The 22871-nt window shown below is 45.3% G+C and overlaps 1 protein-coding gene across 1 annotated transcript in view; it reads right to left on the bottom strand.

The window, feature by feature from the left end:
• The window catches only part of NUP98 (nucleoporin 98 and 96 precursor), a 1998548-nt gene that overhangs the window by 1782691 nt on the left and 192986 nt on the right, over window positions 1–22871 (bottom strand). The window contains exon 6 of the mRNA XM_044072823.1: window positions 20730–20814. Within this exon, the coding sequence (XP_043928758.1) occupies window positions 20730–20814 (85 nt within the window). The remainder of the gene's footprint in view (window positions 1–20729; window positions 20815–22871) is intronic.

Raw genomic sequence — 22871 nt, 5'->3', positions numbered from 1 at the left:
AGATAAGCCAAAGGGCAATGCTGAGAATTGATAATGCTCTGATCCTGCAAGAAATCTGAGGTATCTTCTGCAATTTGGTCGAATGGGGACGTGCAGGTATGCCTCCTTGAGATCTAGAGTTACCAGCCAACACTCCTTGCCCAGCATGGGAAGAAGTTGCTGTAGGGTCAGCATTTTGAATTTTGGGACAATGATGTATGTGTTTAAGATGGACAGATCGAGAATAGGTCTCCAGCTTTTCTTTTCTTGGCACTAGGAAGAGTCTGGAGTAGAATCCTTTGCCCTGTTCTGTTATTGGTACTCTTTCCACAGCTCTCATCTTTGTTAATTCCGCTATCTGCTGCAGAGCTTCTATTTTTTGATTTGGAGGCAGGTTTGGCATTCCTCTTTTTACTGGTAAGGTGTGGAAGTGGAACCGGTAGCCTTGGTCTATGGTTTGCAAAATCCACTTGTCTTTTGTGATATAGTGCCAATTTTTCGAAAATAAGGCTAACTTTCCGCCTAATGGTGCAGCTATTTGCTCCCTGGTAGGCGGAGTCAGAGCCAAGTCACTGTGATTGTCCTGTTGCAGTGGCAGTGGTTGTGTCTGTGCCTCGGTTATTGCCTTGCCACTGTCGTCCTCTGTAGGCACCTCCTCTGGATTGATTTCTGCCCCTAGAGCGTCTATTCCTGCCCCTTTGGGATCTTGTGGAGTCAGGAAAGGACCAATTACTGGCCTTATCCATAGGAGCATCTAATAGCTTTGCTTTAACATGATCCAGTAAGACCTGCTCTTTCAACCATGCATGCCTTCTTATCACTGTGCCAGTCATGGCTGATCTAAATGAAGCCTCCAGTGCATCATAGCCACATTTTAAGGAATGGTTACTAACCTGTTGGATGTTATTCACCATTTCTAATACATATTTCTTATCTAAAGATTCATCAGAGGACAGTTTTTTAGTTAACTGATCAAGCATAAACTCTTGGTATTGGATCATGTGAAACTGACAGTTTAAAGCTCTAGCTGAGAGAGTAGCAGAGGTGTAAACTATTTTCCCCCATCTCTCTAAGGATCTGGATTCCCTTTCAGAGGGAATAGGGTTTTTTGCTGTGGTCGAGGCTACTGCCTTAGGCCCCTGGGATATAGTTTCGGGGTCTGCAAGTGGGGCCTTGTATAGGTGGTGATGAGTGTCTGGCACCCTGTAAAATCTATCTGGTTTGGCAGGGGCTGGAGGTAAAGAATCAGGTGCAGTGCAGGCATCATTAAATGCATCGTCCACAACAGGCAGAACAGGAGGTATAGCTAAGGGCCTATGTTGTGGCAAGTGCAGAAAAGTCCTAAGCCTTTTTCTAGAGTCTGAGAAATCTTGTCCCTGCCATTGGAATTGTTCTCTCATGGCATGTAAGGTTTCCCCAAAGGAAAATTCCTCTGGTGGAGAGGCAGCTGGAATGGATTCTTCAGCATCGGAATCTTCATAAGTGGAAAAAGGAGCCTCTGGCTGGTCTGTAATGTCCGAGTCATCCGCAGAATCGTCAGAGGACAGTGGCTCGGGGGGCTCTGCTCTAGGTCTCTTTTCTGGGGGCTGAGAGGCCCTGTCTGGGTGAGATTGGGATCCCCTAATTAAGGATATTAAATCTTCTGCCAGAGTAAGCATTTGTGAACTAGAAGTGGGCCTGTGAGAGGGGGGTTTAACAGGCACTGATTTAGCAGATTTGGCTGCTTTACCCCTGGCAAAGGCCTTAATAGACATGGCTGCAGGAGGCCTAGTAGCACCACGTGCTGGGGTAGAGACATCCAAAGGGATGGTGTCTGATAAATCACTAGGAACCACAGGTGTAGGCAACATTTCTGAGGCCGATTCAGGTAAGGTAGCAGGAGCCTCAGTAGTAGTCATGGATTCGGCTGAAATTTGACCAGTTTTCTCGGTTTCGCCGAAACAGAGACACTGCGGCTTGCTTAACCGTGGTTTCGGCGAAACCGGACCATGAGTGTCGGTCTTTTCTTTGCGTTTTAACAATTTGCGTAGTCTGAGGATCCTACGGCATAATGTACGCAAAATCTGAGACGAAAAACTGTTCAGCAAACTCCGACCCGGCGCCTAAGCGTCGTCGATTGAAGGAAGCACAGGCGAACAGGCTGCTACGTCGTGGTCTGGGCCTAAGCAAGGCTAACAGTAAGAGTGGAAATCTTTATGAGGTATTTGTTTCCCACAAGTTAAGCAGTTACTGACTTTTTCTGACATCGGCTGAGGCAAGAAAGAGTCCCCAACAGGGTACTTAGCTTTTTAGAAGTCTTCGAAGTAGTATTCGGTAGTAATCTCTGGATCTGACCGACACTTGCGAACAGCTTCTGCTTCGGGCGCCACGCGGCAAGAAAGACTGAGGAAAATGGCGTCGGCTGATGCCTTTATACCCGAAGACCAGCAGAGATTACGTCGGGTGAAGTGCGACATCAGCCGAAGCCGGACCCAGACTTTGGAATCCGGCCGACCGAAGGGCTGCCTGACAGGACAACCCATTTGTTATGACTGCAGATGCATCCATGAAGGACATCAAAAGGGCTGCGTCGGCCTATTACTCTCCGCCAAAAGCTCCGAAGCGGTCTCTGGTTCCAGATCTGCGGTAGTCAGGGGCTGCGTCGGAGCCTCACTGAAGACCGGTGAACCGGAGACTGGACCAGCCGAAGCCTCGGAGTCTGGATTGGGTCTAGGCTGCCTGTCCTTATCCTTGCGTGTTTTGTGCACGCCGGTAGTCGGTTGCTCAGACAGCATAGTGTAGTAAAATTTTCTACCGAAGTAGTGTCGTGCGAAATCAAAGCGTCTTTTTATAGTACGCTTATTAAACCTAGCACAAAAACGACAACCAGTGACGTCGTGTTCTGGGCCTAGGCAAGGTATGCAGTAAGAATGAAAATCTTTGAGGTATTTGCTTCCCACAAGAAATACAATTAACTTTTTCTGACATCAGTCTGAGGCAAGAAAAGTTTCCCCAACGGGGTACTTAGCTTTATTGAAGACTTCGGATCTGAAATTAAACTTCGAAAGTCTCAGGAGTCTGCCGACTGGCACTTGCGAACTGCTTCTGCTTGGGGCACCGCGCGGCAAGAAAAACTGAAGAAAATGTCGTCGGATGCATTATATATACCCCTGGCGCACTGACGTCAGGGAAGAAGCTACAGCAACCGACACCGGACCAAGACTTTGGAATTCCGGCCGACTGCAGGACCGCCTGGCGACAGGATAACCCAAGTGTGATGACTGCAGCAGGGTAACACGAACATCCAGGACTGCAACAGTGAATACACTCGAACATCTACATTTATGGTAAGTATACACAACTGTACTATGTTCTTCGTGTTTCACTGTTGCAGTCTTCACACTTTGGTTGATTCCCAAAGCTGAGGAAGGGTGGAGGCAGTCAAGAGTTAGGGCTGGCTAGTAGGCCTTGCAAGACTGCTGTAGCAAATCCTGCCCTTGCTTTGGAAAATATATGCAGGTGGTAATGCTTGAAGGTGTGTACAGAACTGCAGGTAGCAGCTTCTAGTATGTCCCTTGTAGGGACTCCCCTGAGAAATGCTGTAGAGGTAGATGTAGCTCTAGTCGAATGTGTTCCGACCCCCTGAGGGGGTGGTTTCCCATGGTGCTTCTAGCAGCAATGGATGCAGTATGCTATCCATTAGGAAATGGTTTGTTTTGAAATGGCCTGGCCCTCTGCCCCTGTTGCAAAGCTGACTAGCAGCTGGTCAGAGTTTCTGAAAAGCTTAGTCCAATCAAGGTAGAACCTGAGCTGTCTGTGCACGTCCAAAGAGTGCAGGATCCTTTCCCCTTTATGTTGAGGATTAGGGAAGAAGGCTGGCTAAAGGACAGATTGGTTGAGAGCCACACTGGACACCACTTTAGGCATAAAGGAAGGGTTAGTCCTAAAGGAAACCCTGTCAGCATGGAAAATAATGAAGGGTTCCACAGCCATCAGTGCTTGTAACTCACACTTCTAGCTCAAGTGATGGCTTGAAGCAAGGCTGTTTTCCAAGAGAGGAATTTTAACTCTGCTGAAGAAGCATGTTCAAAAGGGGGAAGCGTGAGCTTTTGCAGAACAAAGTTAAGGTCCCAAGCGGGGGTGGGTGCTCTCCTTGGTGGCCTTAAGTTGTTTGCCCCTTTCAGGAACGGTTTGATGAGGGTGAGATAATAGAGGTGGCTCAGTATTGTAATGAGCCGAAATGGCAGAGCCATGATCTTAACTCACTCCTTCCACTACAGCTGTTCTGAGTGTGTACCTTTAACTCCCAGTGGGTGTGGCTTCAGCCTTTAAAAAATTAAGTCATCACCTTACAGTTCTAACAAATACCAATTGACAGAGGTCATATATCAATACAGTTGTTTGCCATCATGTATGCTTCAAGATAAAATATTCTGATATCTTGTATGTAGCATGGTTTTGGAATTAATGCAAATATGAATGGGCAATATTTGACGCCTAGAGGCACAGTAGGAGGTAACTGCAGAAACGCCTGGAGACGTCACTCGGTTGGAGAAGGATAGGCCTCTGTGTAGTAGTTCTGCTAGGTAATCCAGGATTAGAGGTAAGGAGGGCAGTGCTGTGTCCTTCCCTTTAGCCTGAATTCAAGACAATACCTTTTCCACTTTTCAGCATAAGATTTACTAGTACTGGGCCTTCTGGTTTCAAGGCAGACGTCCAGCACCTGCTTGCTTAGGGTTGCTGGTGGGGTATTTAAGGAATAAGCCAGGCTGCAAGATTTAGGGTTTGCAATTGTGGATGCAAAATCTGCCCCTCCTGCTGAGAAAGCAGGGTTGGCGTCTGGTGTAGGTGCCAGGGTGGCACTTGTCAGGCTGCACGGGAGTGGGTACCAGTGTAGGTGTGGCCAGTCTGGGGCAATCAGAATTGTCCTTGGCCTGTCTTGCTTTATCTTGTGTAATACTCTTGAGGTAAGGGGCAGAGAGGGGAAGGCATAGATTGAGAGGTTTTCCCATTGAAAGGATAGTTGCTCCACCTTCCAGGCCCTGTTGTGAGGGTTCCTGGGGCAGAATTTGCTTAACTGGTGGTTGTCGGGGGAGGCAAAGAGATCCACCTCTGGGGTCCCCCATTTCTGGATCAGAAAGTTGACGGTGCTGGGCTCCAATTTCCACTCGTGTAGGTCTAGGATATTTCTGCTCAAGTCGTCTGCCAGTTAATTTTGTTTGCCTGGCAGGAATTGAGCTTGTAGATGAACGTGGTTATCCCAAGGCAGTGTTCCACAGGGCCATGGCTATCCTGCAGAGTGGGTAAGAATTGGTTCCCCACTGCTTGTTGATGTACCACATAACTGTGGTGCTGTCGGTTTTTTATCAGCAGTTGTCCTGGAAAGAGTAGGTATCTGAATGCTGTCGGGGCATTCTGTATAGCAAGCATTTTTTTGATTGATGTGCAGGAGAATTTGCCTTGGGCTCCAGTGGCCCTGAATACATCTGCCTGCCATGCGAGCCCCCCATGTATATCCGATGAGTCTGTGGTCAGGGTCTGGGCGGCGTGGGGTTGAGTAAAATGCAGTCCCTTGTTGTGGTTGCATGCTTCTGTCCACCAAAGGAACTCTGTCCTTAGACAAGGTATGATAAAAATGGTTTCCAGGTCCTGAGAATGTTGGCACCAAAGACTTACGTACCATTCAAGTACTCATATGCAGTCTTGCAAATGGAATTAGCAGAATACATGAGGCCATGATCCCTAGGGCTTGCAGTATTTTTCCTGCAGACAGCTGGGTACTGGTGGCCATTTGTTTGAAGTCTGTCAGACAGACCTGTTTTTCTGAAGTGAGGAATGCCATATGGGAAAGTTGTGTCCAAGCTTGCTCCCAGGAATACAATCTTTTGACTGGGTACCAGTTGTGACTTCTTTTTGATGATGGTGTACCCCAATGAAGTTAAGCAACTTAGTAGATAAGCCAAAGGGAAGTGCAGAGAACTGATGATGCATAGACCCTGCACTGAAACGTAAATATTTCCTGCATGACTCCTTTATAGGGATGTGCAGATAGACTTGTTTTAAGTCTAGGGTGACTAACCAGGCATCCTTAGCTAACATAAGGAGAGAAGCTGTTGCAGGGTAAGCATCTTGAATTTTGGTACCACCAGGAAGGTGTTTAGAACTGAAAGATCCAGGATTGGGCAACAAGAGCCCTCTTTCTTGGGTACCGGGAATAGTCTGGAGTTGAATCCTTGACCCCTCTCTGTTCTATTGGAAAAGGGTGAATAGCTCTGATATTGAGCAGGGGAAAGTACTTGGTTTTGAGCTTCTGCCCACTGGTTTAGAGGAAGGTCTGGAAATCCGCTTGGGGTTGGCAGTGAATGGAAATAAAATTTGTAACCTTGGGTTACAATGTTGAGGACCCATTGATCATGCAAAAAACTGGATGTCCATCACTCAGAAAGGGCAGGTTTTCCTCCTAGGGGCACAAGCAATTTGGCAGGGCTGGGAAGCAGAGTTGAGAAGTCATTGTGAGCTTTTTCCATGCGTTGGTGGCTTACCACTCCCTGCTCTAGTGGTGGGGCACTCCATTGCTTAGATCTCTGCATACTCAGATTGTAGTCTGGGTGGTTTGTTTCCCCTGGCTCTTGTTTGGGAAGGCCTCGAGGGGGCTGGAGAAGACCAGTGTTTTAAAGGGCAATGCCTACTTAATCTAGGTGGTTGCACTTGTAGGAATTCTTTAACAGTTTGCATAGATTTAGCCTTTTCTTCCATCTTTTTAAGAACTTCTTCTGCTTTGGTACCAAACTGTCCTTAAAGGAGCATCTAGTAATTTAGATTTGACATGATCTGGCAAGGCCTGCTCCATCAGCCAAGCATGTCTTCAGTAAAGAGCCAGTGACTGCTGCCCTGCAAGATGCTTCCAGGGCATCAAAGCCACACTGCAAAGTATGCTTACTAACTTGGTTTGCAGAGTACATAAGCTCCTACAGTTCTATTTTCTGCACAATCTGCAAAAAGTACCACTTTTTGTTTAACAAGTTCCATAATATGTTGCTGGTATTTCAGCATGTGAAACTGGCAATTCAATGCCCTGATAGCAAGAGTTGTAGAGATGCATACCTTCTTACCCCATCTGTCCAAAGCTCTGGAATCCCTACCTGAAGGGATACAATTTTTGGCTGTAGTAGCCTTAATACCTTTAGGTACCTGGGAAATTCTCGGGATCAGCAGTAGGATTCTTGAAAAGAAACTTGAGATCAGGTACTCTGTAGTACCTGTCTGGTTTCCTAAGTGTCTGGAGTAAGACTGGATTCCATGAAAACAGCATCCACAACATCTAGGACAGGGGGTATAGCTAAAGGCCTGTGCTGAGGCAACTCTAAAAATTCTCTGAGCCTTTTTGGACTGAGGATAGTCTTGGCACTCCCAACAGAAATGCTCTCTTAAAGTATGCAAGGTTTCACCAAGAGAGAAATCCTCTGGAGGGGAGGCAAAGGGAATGGATTCCTCTGCATCTGAATCCTTATAGGCGGATAAGGGCATGTCTTCCTAATCAGAAAAGTCAGTCATCGGACTACTGGTCTGTAGAACCTGAAGGGGACTGGAGTCTGTTAGCTGGGGGAAGGCTGGCTTCCCCTAATCAGCATAATAAGGTCTTCAGTCATTCTAAGCATTTTTGTGGCATGGGTGCCTCAGCTTGTGCTTTGGTCAGTTTGCTAGGCGTAGTGCGTACCCTGGGCCAAAGAAACTCTAGTTTTGGTTAAAAAAGTCATTGGTTTGACCAACATCGGTAGGATGAAAAACTCAAGCAGAAGCCGGTGCCTACACAGCAACTATGGACCCATTTAAGGTAGAGACATCCCCTGGTTCCATAGTCAAAGAAGCATCTCGTGGCATACCGGACTCCGAATGGGTCTTAGCAGAGGCCTATGAATCCACAGAAGTGGGCATCAGGGGCTGCAAAGGCGCCTCACTGAGTATCGATGGACTGGCGACTAGCTTAACGAAGTGTCTTCGGCAGTTTTGGACCAATGCGGTCCGTCTATCTTTACGTTTTTTTTTTTTTTGGAAGATCTGTAGTCGGACGGCTTACCAAAGCCATTTCAGAATAAGTACAGTTTTGTACCTACCATAAATGTAGATGTTAGAGTGCTAATACAGCTGCAGTCATAAAAGATGGGTTCTCCTGCCGTCAGGCGGGTCCTTGGTCGGCCGAATTCCAAAGTCTAGGTCCGGCGTCGGTTGTCGTCACTTCTTCCCTGACGTCAGTGCGACAGGGGTATAAAAGAACCAGCAGACGCCATTTTCTTCAGTTTTTCTTGCCCCAAGATGTCAGGTGCCCCCAGAAGGAAGGCAATACATAATTTTGTGTAATAAAGCAATGCCATATAATCAAAATACAGTAGTGCAAGCAAATACACCATAAATGAATACCCCAATCAGGTTGTATGAGGAGGTGTTAGCCAATAAGGCCTGTCCCAAGCGGGGAAGGAGGGAGGGAAACCTGGACTGCAGCTGTATTAGCATTCGAACATCTACATTTATGGTAGGTACAAAAAGTACAGTTTTGTACCTACCATAAATGTAGATGTTCGAGGATTCCCTTGCTGCAGTCCTGACAATTGGGTATAGTCCGCGTCCCAGTCGGCCCGAATACCAGAGTATAAGGCTGGCGTCGGTCATGGCTTTAGACTGGCGCCAGTACGTCAGGGTACTAATGCGCATGACCGACGTCATTTCCTCAGTCTTTTCTTGCCCCAGATGTCAGAAGACCCAAAAAGACAAGTCCCAAAAACAACCTGCACCAAAAAACATGTACAATATATACAGTAATATATACACAAAATATAAGCAAGTAAACTCACCTACACAACCACCCTGAAACACAGAGGGAAGGAGGGAGGGTAAATGGACTGCAGCAAGGGAATCCTCGAACATCTACATTTATGGTAGGTACAAAACTGTACTATGTTCTTCGCTTCCCTTGCTGCAGTCCTGACAATTGGGTAGAATCCCAAAGCAGAGGTAAGGGAGGCTGGCAAATTATAAAGTAGCAGGAGCTGACAACATGCCTTGTAAAACAGCTGTGGCAAAACCAGCTCTAGTCTTAGAGTATATAGGCAGGTGATAATGCCTAGAGAAAGTATGCACTGAACTCCAAGTAGCTGCCTCCAGAATATCCTTAGTTGCCACCCCTTAGAAATGCTGTTGAAGTGGCAGTAGCCCTAGTGGAATGAGGCCTAATCCCAGCTGGAACCTCTTTGCCATGATGGGAATAACAAAATGCAATGCAAAAGCCAATCCACCTAGAAATAGTTTGTTTTGACACAGGCTTGCCCTGTGAACTTAAAGCAAAAGAAACAAGTAACTGCTGAGACTGCCTAAAATCTTTAGTCCTGCTCAAATAATAACGCAATTGCCTGTGTACATCTAAAGTGTGCAAAATCTTTTCCCTTTATTTTGAGGATCTGCAAAAAGTAGGCAAATGAATAGTTTGGTTTAAAGCCACACTAGAAACCACCTTAGGCATAAAGGAAGGATTAGTGCGTAATGATACCCTGTCCTTATGGAAAATCAAAAGGGCTCTACTGCCATAAGGGCCTGCAACTCAGACACCCTTCTTGCAGAAGTAATAGCCAACAGAAAAGCAGTCTTCCATGACAAATATTTCAATTCAGCAGTAGCTGCAGGCTCAAAAGGTTGTAGAGTAAGTTTTTCCAACACAAAATTGAGATCCCAAGCAGGAGTAGGAGCTCTACGTGGGGTCTTATATTCTTTGCCCCTCTAAGAAACTGCTTGAACAAAGGATGCGAAAACAAAGGTGGGTCACAATCATAGTGAGCTGAAATTGCTGCAGCATGAATCTTTATGGAAGAGAAAGACAAACCTTTGTCCAATAATTCAGTAAGATATTGAAGAGCCACACTCAAATTAGGCTCTGAAATCTCCAAATTCTTTGCTGTACTCCAAAACAAAAATCTCTTCCATTTTTCTGCGTACACTCTCCTAGTACTAGGCCTTCTAGCTTCCATAATCACATTTAAAACTTGTTGAGGAAGCTGAGACCTACCATGCTTCAACACAGAATATGCCAAGCTGTGAGATGAAGAGATGGAAGCTTGACATTGAGCAGATGACCGTCCTTCTGAGATAACAGATGAGGAATCAGAGGTAAAGGCCATGGAGGCTTCTTTACAAGACTCCTTAGAAGTGGGTACCAGTGTTGCCGAGGCCAATCTGGAGCTATCAAAATCATCCTTGGCCTGTCCTGTCTGACCTTTAGTAATACCTTTGGAAGAAGAGGTAGAGGTGGAAAGGCATAGACATGAAGGTTTTCCAACTGAAAGACAGAGCATCCACTTTCCAAGCTGTGTGATGAAACCCCTTTGTGCAATACTTTGGCAGCTGGTGGTTTAGTGGAGAAGCGAACAGATCTATGTCTGGAGTTCCCCATGACACTGTCAATTTCTGAAATACATGAAGATCCAGTTTCCACTCGTGGGGATCCATGATTTGTCTGCTTAATACATCTGCTAGGGAGTTCTGTGCTCCTGGCAGAAACCTTGCCTGAAGAGTCAGTTGCAGGCTTAACGCAGTCTCCCATAGAATCATTGCTTGCCTGCATAGAGGATAAGAATGTGTTCCCCTTGCTTGTTGATGTACCACATGACAGTTGTGTTGTCTGTCAGAATCAACACCTGCCCTGGAAGAAGTAACTCCTTGAACGCCATCAATGCAAACTGGACTGCTAACATCTCCTTCATGTTGATATGTAGATGCTGTAGTCTGGCAGGCCACTTGTCTTGTATCCACTTTCCATTTAGATGAGCTCCCCAAGCAGTGTCCGAGGCATCTGTCGTTAAAATCTGACTCGCCTCTGGCCGGGTCACAGAGAGTCCCTTGTTTAGGTGACATTCCTGAGCCCACCACAAGAATTCCTTTTGAAGGCAAGGTATTATTTGAATGACAGACTCTTTTGTTTGTCCGGGGTTAAAAAGGCCATCTGGGCTGCTGTATTCAGTCTCACACCCAGAAAGCACATGTCTTGAGAGGGTACTAGACTGGACTTTATTTCGTTCACAGAATACCCTAGGCATCTTAGCACTGCTATGACATATTCCAGATGCTGTAGAAGGTGTTCCTTTTCTTGAGCCAGAATCAGGCAGTCGTCCAAGTAAGGATAAATTTGAATGCCTTGAAGCCTGAAGTAAGCTATCACTGGAGCCAGAACCTTTGTGAATACTCTGGGCAGTAGATAAGCCAAAGGGCAATGCAGAGAACTGATAATGAAAATCTCCAGTTCGAAACGCAGATACTTTCTGCAACTTAGCCTTATGGGCACATGAAGGTAAGCTTCCTTGAGATCCAAAGTTACCATCCAGTGATCCTTGCCCAGCAGAGGTAACAGTTGCTGTAACGCCAACATCTTGAACTTGGGAATGTCCAGATAAGTGTTGAGGATAGATAAATCCAAAATTGGTCTCCACGTGTTCCCCTTCTTTGGTACTAGGAACAGGCGAGAATAAAATCCAAAGCCCCTTTCTGACACAGGGACTGGCTGAATAGCCCCTATCTGGAGTAACTGAGAAACTTGCTTGTGAGCCTCTTTTCTTTGTGGAGGAGGAACATCGGGCATGCCTTTGAAAGGGGCATTGTGTGGAAATAAAATCTGTACCGTGATGAATGATATCCAGCACCCATCTGTCTTGAGTGATTAAATCCCAATTTTCTTTGAAAAGAGACAATCTTCCTCCCAAAGGAGCTGCCAGACGAGAGTCCACTGGCAGCTGAAAAGGCAGGTCATTGGTTCTGCTTACGAAAGGACTGACCCCTGCCCTCACCAGAAGTCTGAGCAGGTGAACTGTCTGATCTAGGCCTAAACAAACCTTGAGCCCTGCCCCTACCACGTCTAGACCTACCCCTAGACTGGGAACCATAAGCAGGATATGTCCACCCCTTAGCAGGCCAATTTCTACTAAACTTGGAGGCTGCACCTGCAAAAATCTTTAACAGTCTGCATAGACTTAGCTTTGTCCTCCATTTTCTTTAAAACTGCTTCCACAGGCGGTCCAAACAACACATCAGACTGTAAAGGAGCATCCAAAATCCTGGTCTTAACATGCTCAGCTAAATTCTGATCCTTCAACCATGCATGTCTGAAGAACAGAACTAGTAGCAGCCACCCTCGAGGAGGCCTGAACAGCATCAAAACCACACTGCAAAGAATGCTTACCCACTTGTTCAGACACATGAACCAAATCCAGCAATTCTTTACACTCAATACCTTCCCAAAGCATCCACCTTAGATTTCAATTGTGAAAGGAGATAATTCTGATATTTCAGCATATGAAATTGACAATTCAACGCCTCATGGCTAGAGTGGAAGAAGTATACTTTCTTACCCCACCTATCCAAAGCCCTTGCCTCTTTATCTGAGGGTACAGGATTTTTAACCACAGAAGCTTTAACACCTTTAGGCCCCTGAGAAACAGTTTCTGGGTCGCCCTGGGACTCTTAAACAAATACTTATGAGCTTCGGCACCCTATAATACCTATCAGGCTTAACAGGAGCAGGAGGCAAGGAATCAGGGTTCAGAGAAGCCTCTGCAAAACATCCTCCACCACATTCAACACAGGAGGAATAGCTAAGGGCCTATGCTGGGGCAAAACAAGAATTCCCTAAGCCTTTTCTGGAGTCAGAGTAATCTTGGCCTTCCCATTTAAAGTGCTCCCTCATGGAGTGAAGAGTCTCTGAAAATGAAAAATCCTCAGGAGGAGAAGCTGAAGGAGTGGAATCATCCACATCAGAATCAGAATAAGTAGGAAACTCTTGCAAGTCTTCCACAGAAGACTCTGAAGCCTGTGAACACTGTTCAAAACTATCAAACTCCTGTTCCACCCTAGGCCTCTTATCAGGTGGGGGCATAGAACCTCTAATCAGAGTAATCAAATCTTCTGCCATTTTAAGCATATGTTTCTTAGGCACAGAGCCCGAAATGCTAGGAGAAGCCCCTACAGAAGCTGAACTTGGCCTTCCTCGAAAAGAAGCTTTGGCAACAGAAGGAGAGGCCCTAACTACCTTGGGAAGAGAGGGAAGAACAGTTACCTGAGAAGCCCCCTCAGCCTGGCCTACCTCCTGAGAGGGCACATCCTGTAACAGTAAAGTATCTGCCTGAGACTCCATAGAGACACCTGGCAAAACCTCTGGCTCCCCTGAGCCTTCTAAAGGACCGACGTCCGGGACTGCCGGTTCCTCACCCCTAGACTTCACTGTTTTGTCCTTGCGCTTCTTAGATGAAGCAGGCGCCGGAGCATCCGACGGCATAGTGTAATTGCAACGCTTCCCAAACACTAACCTAGCACAATCAAGCCTCCTCTTAATAGTGCGCTTGTTAAATCTAGCACAAGAGCGCAACCAACAACGTCGTGCTCAGGCCCTAAACAAGGTATACACAATGTATGATAATCCCTATGCGTATCTGCTTCCCACAAGAAATACAGTTATTCACTTTTTCTGACATCCGGTTAAATACTGAGGCAAGAAAAACCAAAATGTTCCCCAACGGGTACTTAGCCAACTCTGTATTCGGTCTGAAACTCCGTTTCGAAAATCTCAGAACGCCAACCTGCACTCGCAAAATTGCTTCTGCATCGGACCATGCGCAAAAAGACTGAGGAAATGACGCGTCATGCGATTAGTACCCTGACGTACTGACGTCAGTCTAAGGCGCCATGACCGACGTCACCCTTATACTCTGGTATTCGGGCCGACTGGGACGCGGACTATACCCAATTGTCAGGACTGCAGCAAGGGAAGACGAAGAACATCTGTACTATGTTCATCGTGCATACAGCTGCAGTTATAACAGATGGGTAGAATCCCAAAGCTAAGAAAGGGGTGGTGGGCACTAGGTGGAACTAGGAGGAGCCAGGATGCCCTGCAAGACTGCAGTGGCAAAGCCTGATCTAGATTTGGAGTATAATGGAAGGTGGTAGTGTTTGGAGAAGGTATGCACAGAACTCCAAGTGGCTGCTTCCAAAATATCTTTGGTAGGAACTCCTCTGAGGAAAGCTGCAGAGGTAGCCGTGGCCCTTGTGGAGTGAGATCTGATGCCTGTAGGTACAGTTTTGCCATGAAAAGAACAAAAGCGTATGCAGTGGGCTATCCATTTTGAGATTGTTTGGAAATTGGCTTCCCTTGAGCTCCTATAGCATAGGACACAAAGAACTGCTCTGATTTTCTGAAAGGCTGTGTTCTGTCCAAATAATAATGCAGTTGTCTGTGGATGTCCAAGGAATGCAGTAATCTCTCCCCCTTTGTTTTGAGGATTAGGATAAAAGGTGGGTAAGTGTATAGCCTGATTCAAAGCTACCCTGGATACCACATTTGGCATAAAGGACGGGTTGGTTCGTAAGGAAACTCTGTCCTGATGGAAGATAAAAGGCTGCACAGCCATGAGGGCTTGTAGTTCCGATACCCTACGAGCTGAGGTAATAGCCAGAAGGAAAGCTGTTTTCCAGGACAAATATTGCAAATCTGTTGAGGCAGCTGGCTGAAAAGGAGGCAAGGTCAGCTTTTCTAGAATGAAATTGAGATCCCAAGCAGGTAATGGTTGTTTCCTTGTGGGTTTTATATTCTTAGCCCCTCTGAGGAACCGTCTTAAGAGGGGGTGAGAATAAAGGTGGATCAGTGTTGTATTCTGCAGAAATGGCTGAGGCATGGATTTTGATGGAGGAGAATGAAAGTCCACTGCTTAGCAGCTCAGCTAGATACTGTAATATTTGAGGTAAATTCAGTTTTCCAGGATTCTGGCCCTTTTTCTCATTCCAGGCACAAAACCGTTTCCATTTTGCGGAGTAAGCTTTTCTAGTAGACGGCCTTCTGGCCTCCAAAATGACATCCTGCACCTCCTTGGAGAGTAGGGTCTGTTGTGATGTTAAGGAATCTTCCATGTGGCCAGATTGAGTGTTTTCAGCTGACTGAAGAGTTTTGAAGCTGTGCTGAGTCAGAAGAAGAGGCATTAGAGGCAGGGTCCATGGTGGGGAATGCGTCAGGCTCCTCAGGAGTGGGTACCAGTGTTGTCTTGGCCAGTCTGGAGCAATGAGAATCATCTTTTGTCTGTCTGTTCTGGTTTTTAATAGAACTTTGGGCAGCAGAGGAAGAGGTGGGAAGGCATAAACTGTCGTTGTTGTCCAACTGAAAGAGAGAGCGTCCACTCTCCAGGCCTTTGGATGAAAAATCCTTGAGCAGAATTTTGTCAATTGATTTCTGTGGGAGGCAAAGAGATCTATGTCTGGCCTTCCCCATGCTTGAATTATCTCTGTAAAAACTTGAGGATGCAACTTCCATTCGTGTGGATCTGTCATATTTCTGCTTAGGTTGTCTGCCGGGTTGTTTTCCTTGCCTGGCAAGTACTGTGCTCGAAGTTCGATTTGTAAGTCCAGAGCCATGTTCCAAAGTGACATGGCCAGCCTGCATAGGGGGTATGAATGGGGTCCTCCCTGTTTGTTTATGTACCACATTACTGTGGTGTTGTCTGTCCTTATCAATAGTTGACCTGGATGCAGAAGGTCTTTGAAAGCTATAATAGCATTACTGCTAGCATTTCCTTTTGATTGATGTGAAGGTGCTTTTATTTTTGGGACCATTTGCCCTGAATGCACCGATCTGTCATGTGCGCCCCCCCCAGGCGTAGTCCGAGGCGTCTGTTGTGATGACTTGATTTGCTTGAGGCTTGCTGAATGGAAGACCTGTGTTTGGCATGCTTGAGCCCACCACAAATTCCTTTTGAAGACATGGAATTAGTGGTATTATTGTTTCCAAACTGTGGCTGTGTTGAGACCATAGGTTTTTCAGGTACCATTGAAGTTTCCTCATATGCAGCTTTGCACATGGGATTAGTAGGATGCAAGATGCCATGAATCCCAGAGCCTGCAGGATTTTCCTTGCAGTCAGCCTGGTGAAATTTGCTAGTGTTCTGAAGTATTGAGTTAGTTGCCCCTGCTTCTCTGGCATGAGGTACGCCATCTGGGTGTTTGTGTCCAAGTCGGCACCCAGGAAAATTATTTTCCGAGAGGGTATTAGCCTTGATTTCTTTTTGTTGACTGTGTATCCCAAAGAATTCAACAACATTATTACATAAGCCAGATGTTTCAGAAGTATGTGCTTGCTGTCCGCTTGGATCAGGCAGTCGTCCAAATAGGAGTATATTTGTATCCCTTGAAGTCTGCAGTAGGCAATTACTGATGCCAGGCATTTCGTGAATACTCTGGGCGCAGTAGATAAGCCAAAGGGCAATGCAGAGAATTGATAATGGGTTGAACCTGCAAGAAATCTGAGGTATCTTCTGCAATTTTCTCTGATTGGGACACGGAGGTATGCCTCCTTGAGGTCCAATGTTACCAGCCAAGACTCCTTGCCCAGCATGGGAAGAAGCTGCTGTAAAGTGAGCATCTTGAATTTTGGTACGAGTAAAAATGTGTTTAGGATGGATAGGTCCAAAATAGGTCTCCAATCTTTTCCCTTCCTTGGTACCAGGAATAGTCTGGAATAAAAACCTTGACCTTGTTCGTGAGTAGGTACCTCTTGAATAGCTTTCATGTCGCTGAGATCTGAAAATTTTCTTTGTGCCTCTGCCCTTTGAATGTGTGGCAGGTTTGGCATGCCTCTCATTTTTGGAAGGGTGTGAAAATGGAATCTGTAGCCTCTGTTTATAATGTCCAGGATCCATTTGTCTTGTGACAATATGCCATTTTTTTTAAAATAATGCCAGTTTTCCACCTAAGGGTGCTGCCATTTGAGCCTTGCTTGGCATGCAAAGGGGAAAGTCATTGGGCTTGCTTCCTGAATGGCTGCGAACTATCCTCACCACCTCTTTGTGTAGGAGCTTGCCATTGTCTGCCTCTAAACGATCCTTGGGATTGCCCTCTGCCCCTCGGGTGCCTGTATCTACCTCTTTGGGGTCTGTCCGTGGCTGGAAAGGACCAATTTTTGGAAGGACAATTTCTACTGAAACGTGGGGGTTGTACCTGTAGAAAATCTTTCACAGTTTGCATTGATTTAGCCTTTTCCTCCATTTTCTTAAATACCTCCTCAGCATTATCACCAAATAATACATCCTTTTGTAGAGGGGCATCTAGTAATTTAGCTTTGACATGATCTGGTAAGGTTTGTTCCTTGAGCCAGGCATGTCTACGTATGACTGATCCTGTAACAGCAGCTCTACATGAGGCCTGTAGAGCATCAAAACCACATGGCAAGGCATGTTTACCCACTTGTTCTGCACTATGTATCAAATCCTGCAACTCCAAGACTGGTTGTTCAGGTTGTGACATTTTACTTCTCAATTGTGATAAACTGTTGGTACTTTAGCATATGGAACTGGCAGTTTAATGCCCTCATGGTTAAGGTGGCCGAGGTATATACCTATTTTCTCCACCTTTCTAAGGATCTGGAATCTCTCTCTGAAGGCAATGGATTTTTAGCAGTGGAGGCCTTAATTCCCTTGGGGCCCTGTGAGATAGTTTCTGGGTCAGCCGCATGGCTTTTGTATAGAAATTGGTGAGAGTCAGGAACCCGGTAGTACCTGTCAGGCTTGACTAGGGCTGGAGGTAAAGAATCCGGGTTAAGGCAGGCCTCCGAGTACACATCATCTAGTATGTCCAAGACAGGAGGGTATAGCCAGAGGCCTGTGCTGAGGTAGCAAGAGAAAATCCCTAAGCCTTTTCTTGGAATCTGAGTACTCTTGGCCTTCCCAGTGGAAGTGTTCCCTTAAGGTATGCAAGGTTTCCCCAAATGAGTAATCCTCTGGGGGGGATACAGAGGGAATGGACTCCTCTGCATCAGAATCTTCAAAAGGGGAGTAAGAATGTTCCTGTTCATCAGAGTGCTCTGATATAATGGAGGCCTGATCAGAGGAGGGGGATTCTTCCTCCACTCTGGGCCTTTTGTCCGGGGGGGGGGGTTTGAGAACCCCTGATAAGAGTAATTAAATCCTCAGCCATTTTAAGCATCTGTTTTTTAGGCATGGGGCCTGGAGATGGGCCCTGTGTAGCTTGTCTCTTAGAATGCATGGCTGCTTTAGACTTAGTGAAAGCCTTGATGGAAAAAGAAGAGGAAGGTCTGAAGACACCTTGAGAGGAGGCAGACCTGTGTACACTGAGATTCACCACCAAGAGTGGCTTCGGTATCTGTAGTCTGGGTGTAGGCAGAGGAGCCTGCGACCTCGGGCACATTAGACACCTGCGACCTTGGGCACATTAGACACCGCCAATGAAGTGTCGTCGGTAGTCAGGGGCTGCGTAGGCGCCTCGCTGAGAACCGGACCACCTGTAGTCGGCTTTGGCGTGGTGTCGGTAGAGGCCGCGGACCTCGTGTGTCAGTCCTTATCTTTGCGCTTTTTAGACAAAACTGGAGTCGGAGTATCCGACATAATAGTTAAATTTTTTGCCAAAATAATGCTGGGCGAACTTCGCCCGACGCTTAATGGTGCGTTTGTTGAATGTAGCACAAAAACGGCAGACCGAGACGTCATGGTCTGGGCCTAAACAAGGAATACAGAGGGAATGAAAATCCTTATGCGGTATTTGCTTCCCACATGAAATACAATTATTAACTTTGTCTGACATCGGTCTGAGGCAAGAAAAGTTTCCCCAACAGGGTACTTAGCTTTCAAGAAGACTTCGGTTGCAAAATTTTCGTAATTTCAGGAGCTGGCCGACCGGCACTTGCGAACTGCTTCTGCTTCGGGCACCGCGCGACAAGAAAGACTGAAGAAAATGGCATTGGCTGGTTCTTTTATACCCCTGTCGCACTGACGTCAGGGAAGAAGCGACGACAACAGACGCCGGACCTAGACTTTGGAATTCGGCCGACCGAGGACCTGCCTGACGGCAGGAGAACCCATCTGTTATGACTGCAGCTGTATGCACGATGAACATCGGAGATAGTGAAAACATTTAGCAACAAAGATAGCCGACGACGAATGGTTCTGGTGTTAAACAAGGCATAAAACTGACAGCGTGGGACGTCGTGGTCTAGGCCTAAACAGGTGACAGTTAAGAATGAAAATCTGAGGTATTTGTTTTCCACAGGCAACTTTTTTTGACATCAGTTAGAGAAAGAAAAAAGGATCCCAAACGGGGTACTTAGCTTTAGAAGACTTCAGGATTATTCAACTCGAAAATGAAAAATTCAAGCAGCAGCTGACCGGCACTTGCTAACAGCTTCTGCTTCGGGCCCCTCCTCTGAAAGAAAGACTGGGATAATGGCCGTCAGCTGCCTGTTTTTATACCCCTGACATCATGGAAGCAACAGCATCCGACGCAGAAATAGTAAATCTCTGGTATTCAGATTGACTTGAGGGCTACCTGCATGCAGATAACCCAAGTGTGATGGCTGCAACAGTAAAACACTAAGAACATCCACCCTGACAGTTGTATGAATGATACCCTCTCCCAACAGACTCACACCTGTGTTAGGAAATTAATGGGTTGACTGACCAAAAGGAAGCTGATGATCAGACAGCAGGGAAGTACAAAACCCTAATATTATGGTGCAGTGCAATAACCATCCTCTAAGCATAGTACAGAAATAAAAGTAAACACAGCAATATACTTTTTTGTTCATTTGAAATGCTGTATTAATATTTATAATTCTTCAGTGCTAAGCAAATGACTGAGCAGAAACCATCCAACAAAGTCCATTAATACTGTATCAAAATGTTCTCCATTGCATATTCTGTAATGCAAAAGTCCAAAAAAAACCTAAACACATTTGTCAGCCATAACACTATTATAAAATTTACAACTCTACTGCCAGGAAAAGCACAGAAAGAAATGCATTCTTCTAGTAAAGTAATGAACTGATGTTGCCATTGCCAAAATGCGGACTACAAGAGTGGCATGAGAAGACTGAAGTCTATCAACTCTTTGAAAAAGAGGAATGAAACCACAACCTAAAAACCTCAGCAACACACACGCACTACAGGCAATTTAGACGATTAACTCTCACTTAAGTTATAAAAGTAAAGCACTGCATGTTCAGCAGATTCCAGTGAAATGGTCTTGAATGAAATGGCCCTTTATATATTTTTCAATTCATTTTATCCAGACATGCACAAAGATTATGAAATGGGATGCCAAAGTTAACCAGCCTAAACTAGCATAGCTAACTCATGAAATCTAGAAGTACTGCAAGGCTTCTCTTAAATAACCAAAAACAGAAACATGCACGAAATTCTACTTCTTAAAGAAGGGATCTCCTTCACACTACAACTCCAGATTACAAACTACCATGAGGGAATACCTTAACTCTGAAAAGATCTGGCTGGTGAATTGAAGTCTGCCAATGGTTGGTATCCTAATACAATCCCTGCAACAATAATTCTTAAGTAATTGAACTCCTTAAGCAACTATAACGGTACTTAACTAATCCAATTCCCTTAAGCAACTATAACATAAAAGGTACCTTACTGAGATTCAAAGACAAATGCAGTTAAAGAATAAGCTCAAAGCTTATTCACTATAAAAAGAAACTACGACCTCACAAAGCCACAAACCATCTCCACACACTCCAAAACGTAGGCTACAAATATGCCTGTGGTTTATCTAAACAGCAGTCCATGAATATTTTGTCCTACTGCTTTCAGTTCCCAAACTTCGATGCCAGGATAGCCAGTGGAGAGGAGCATTATGGTTCCAACAGTCAGATATCTACATCACCATTTCATATGTACCAAAATTTGATGTGTTTGTATTGGTTCCTAAATTCAGGGTTGGTTTGTTACCAAAGAGCCCGCCACCAGTAGTGCCGAACGATGGTGCACTAGTTGTGGTAGTTCCAAACCCAGCAGTTTTGTTCCCAAACAGACTCTGCAAAAAAAAAGGAGAAAAAAAATCAAATCAATAAAAATAATGAAATAAATAATTCCAAATGCAGTTGTTAAAACAGGTTTACAGACATGAAATGAAAATTAACAGCAGTGATAAAACAGACTTTTACAGGTTAATGGAGAGAACAACCTCACGACCAACCAGAATTCTATACATTTCTACATTCTCTCAAACGCACCAACTCTAAAGGGATTGGATACTCAATACCAGTGCATGAAGTGATACATATTCCTTCTAAAACAATATATCTCTTGCATAGATCAAATGACTATCAAATTACTAGCAAGAGTACTCCCTACAAGTATCAAGGCATAATGAAAAATACATGCATACCATGCCAGTAATACCAAACCCATAGGGAAATTTAAGAAAAGTAGAAAGGTATTCAAGCAAGGAGAAAAGTAGAAAGGTATTCAGAAAGTACAGTTTTGTACCTACCATAAATGTAGATGGTCGAGTGTATACACTGCTGCAGTCATTACACTTGGGCTTATCCTGCCGTCAGGCGGTTCCCCCAGTCGGCCTGAGTTCCAAAGTCTTGGTCCAGCGTCGGTTGCGGTCGCCTCCTCCCTGACATCAGTGCGATAGGAGTAAATAAGATGCAGCAGACACCATTTTCTTCAGTTTTTCCTTGCCCCAGATGCCAGGTGCCCCCAAAAAGGTTGGCAATTCAAATTACTAATAAAACATACATAAGAAAAGCAATGAACAACTTTCAGTTACCAGCAAATACTCCCCATAGGTAGTAAAGGGTAAGAAAACAGGTACGTACCAGCAAGTAAGAGGGGAAGGAGGGAGGGTAACATGGACTGCAACAGTGTATACACTCAAAAATCTACATTTATGGTAGGTACAAAACTGTACTATGTTCATAGTGTTACACTGCTGCAGTCATTACACTTGGGTAGAATCCCAAAGCTGAGGTAGGGTGGCTGGTTCTACAAGGCATTAGGGGTGGCTATAAGGCCCTGCAGCACTGCATTGGCGAAGCCAGCTCTGGATTTAGAGTAATAGAGGCAGATGGTAATTCTTGGTGAAGGTATGCACAGAACTCCAAGTTGCTGCTTCCAAAATGTCCTTGGTAGGTACTCCTCTGAGGTAGACAGTTGAAGTGGCTGTTACTCTGATGGAGTGAGATCTAATGCTGTTAGGTACAGGTTTCCCATGGTGTGTATAGCAAAAACGTATACATTGTCCTATCCATTTTGAAATAGCCTGTTTTGAAATGGCTTTTCCCTGTGCTCCTGCAGCATATGCTACCAATAATTGCTCAGATTTTCTGAAAGCTTTGGTTTTGTCCAAGTAGAAGCGGAACTGCCTGTGTATGTCCAAAGAATGCAGTAGTCTCTCCCCTTTATTCTGTGGATTTGGATAAAAAGTTGGCAAGTGAATAGTTTGAGCCACACTTGATACCACCTTTGGCATAAACGTAGGGTTAGTTCTTAAAGACACCCTGTCTTGGTGGAAAATGATGAAAGGTTCCACTGCCATTAGTGCCTGTAATTCTGAAACTCTTCATGCTGATGTTAATGCCAGGAGCAGAGCAGTTTTCCAAGAGATATATTTTAAATCTGCTGTATTAGCTGGCTCAAAAGGAGGCAACATTAATTTTTCCAACACGAAGTTGAGGTCCCAAGTTGGAGCAGGTGCTCTACAGGGTGGTCTTATGTTTTTAGAACCTCTGAGGTACTGTTTTAGCAAGGGATTAGAGAAAATTGGTGGATCCCTGTTGTAATGAGCAGAGATGGCAGAGGCGTGGATCTTGATGGATGAAAAGGAGAGGCCTTTGTCCAGCATCTCAGTTAAATATTGTAGTACCTTAGGAATATTTGGGACAAGAGGGTCAAGGCTGTGAGCCTGGTTCCAGGCACAGAATCTCTTCCATTTATCCGAATAGGCTTTCCTGGTACTAGGCCTTCGGACCTCCAGGATGACATCCATAACAGCTTTGGAGAGAGGCACTGCTTACTTGACTAAGGAATCTTCTATGCAGTCAGGTTTAAAGTCTTTAGCTGGCTGTGAAGTATCTGGTTGTG

This window comes from Protopterus annectens, chromosome 5.part1 (genome assembly GCF_019279795.1).
Source record: "Protopterus annectens isolate FY-2018-M chromosome 5.part1, PAN1.0, whole genome shotgun sequence".
Taxonomy (NCBI): domain Eukaryota; kingdom Metazoa; phylum Chordata; order Ceratodontiformes; family Protopteridae; genus Protopterus; species Protopterus annectens.
The sequence above is the reverse complement of the archived record's forward strand: the minus strand, read 5'-3'. Positions and strand labels throughout refer to the sequence as shown.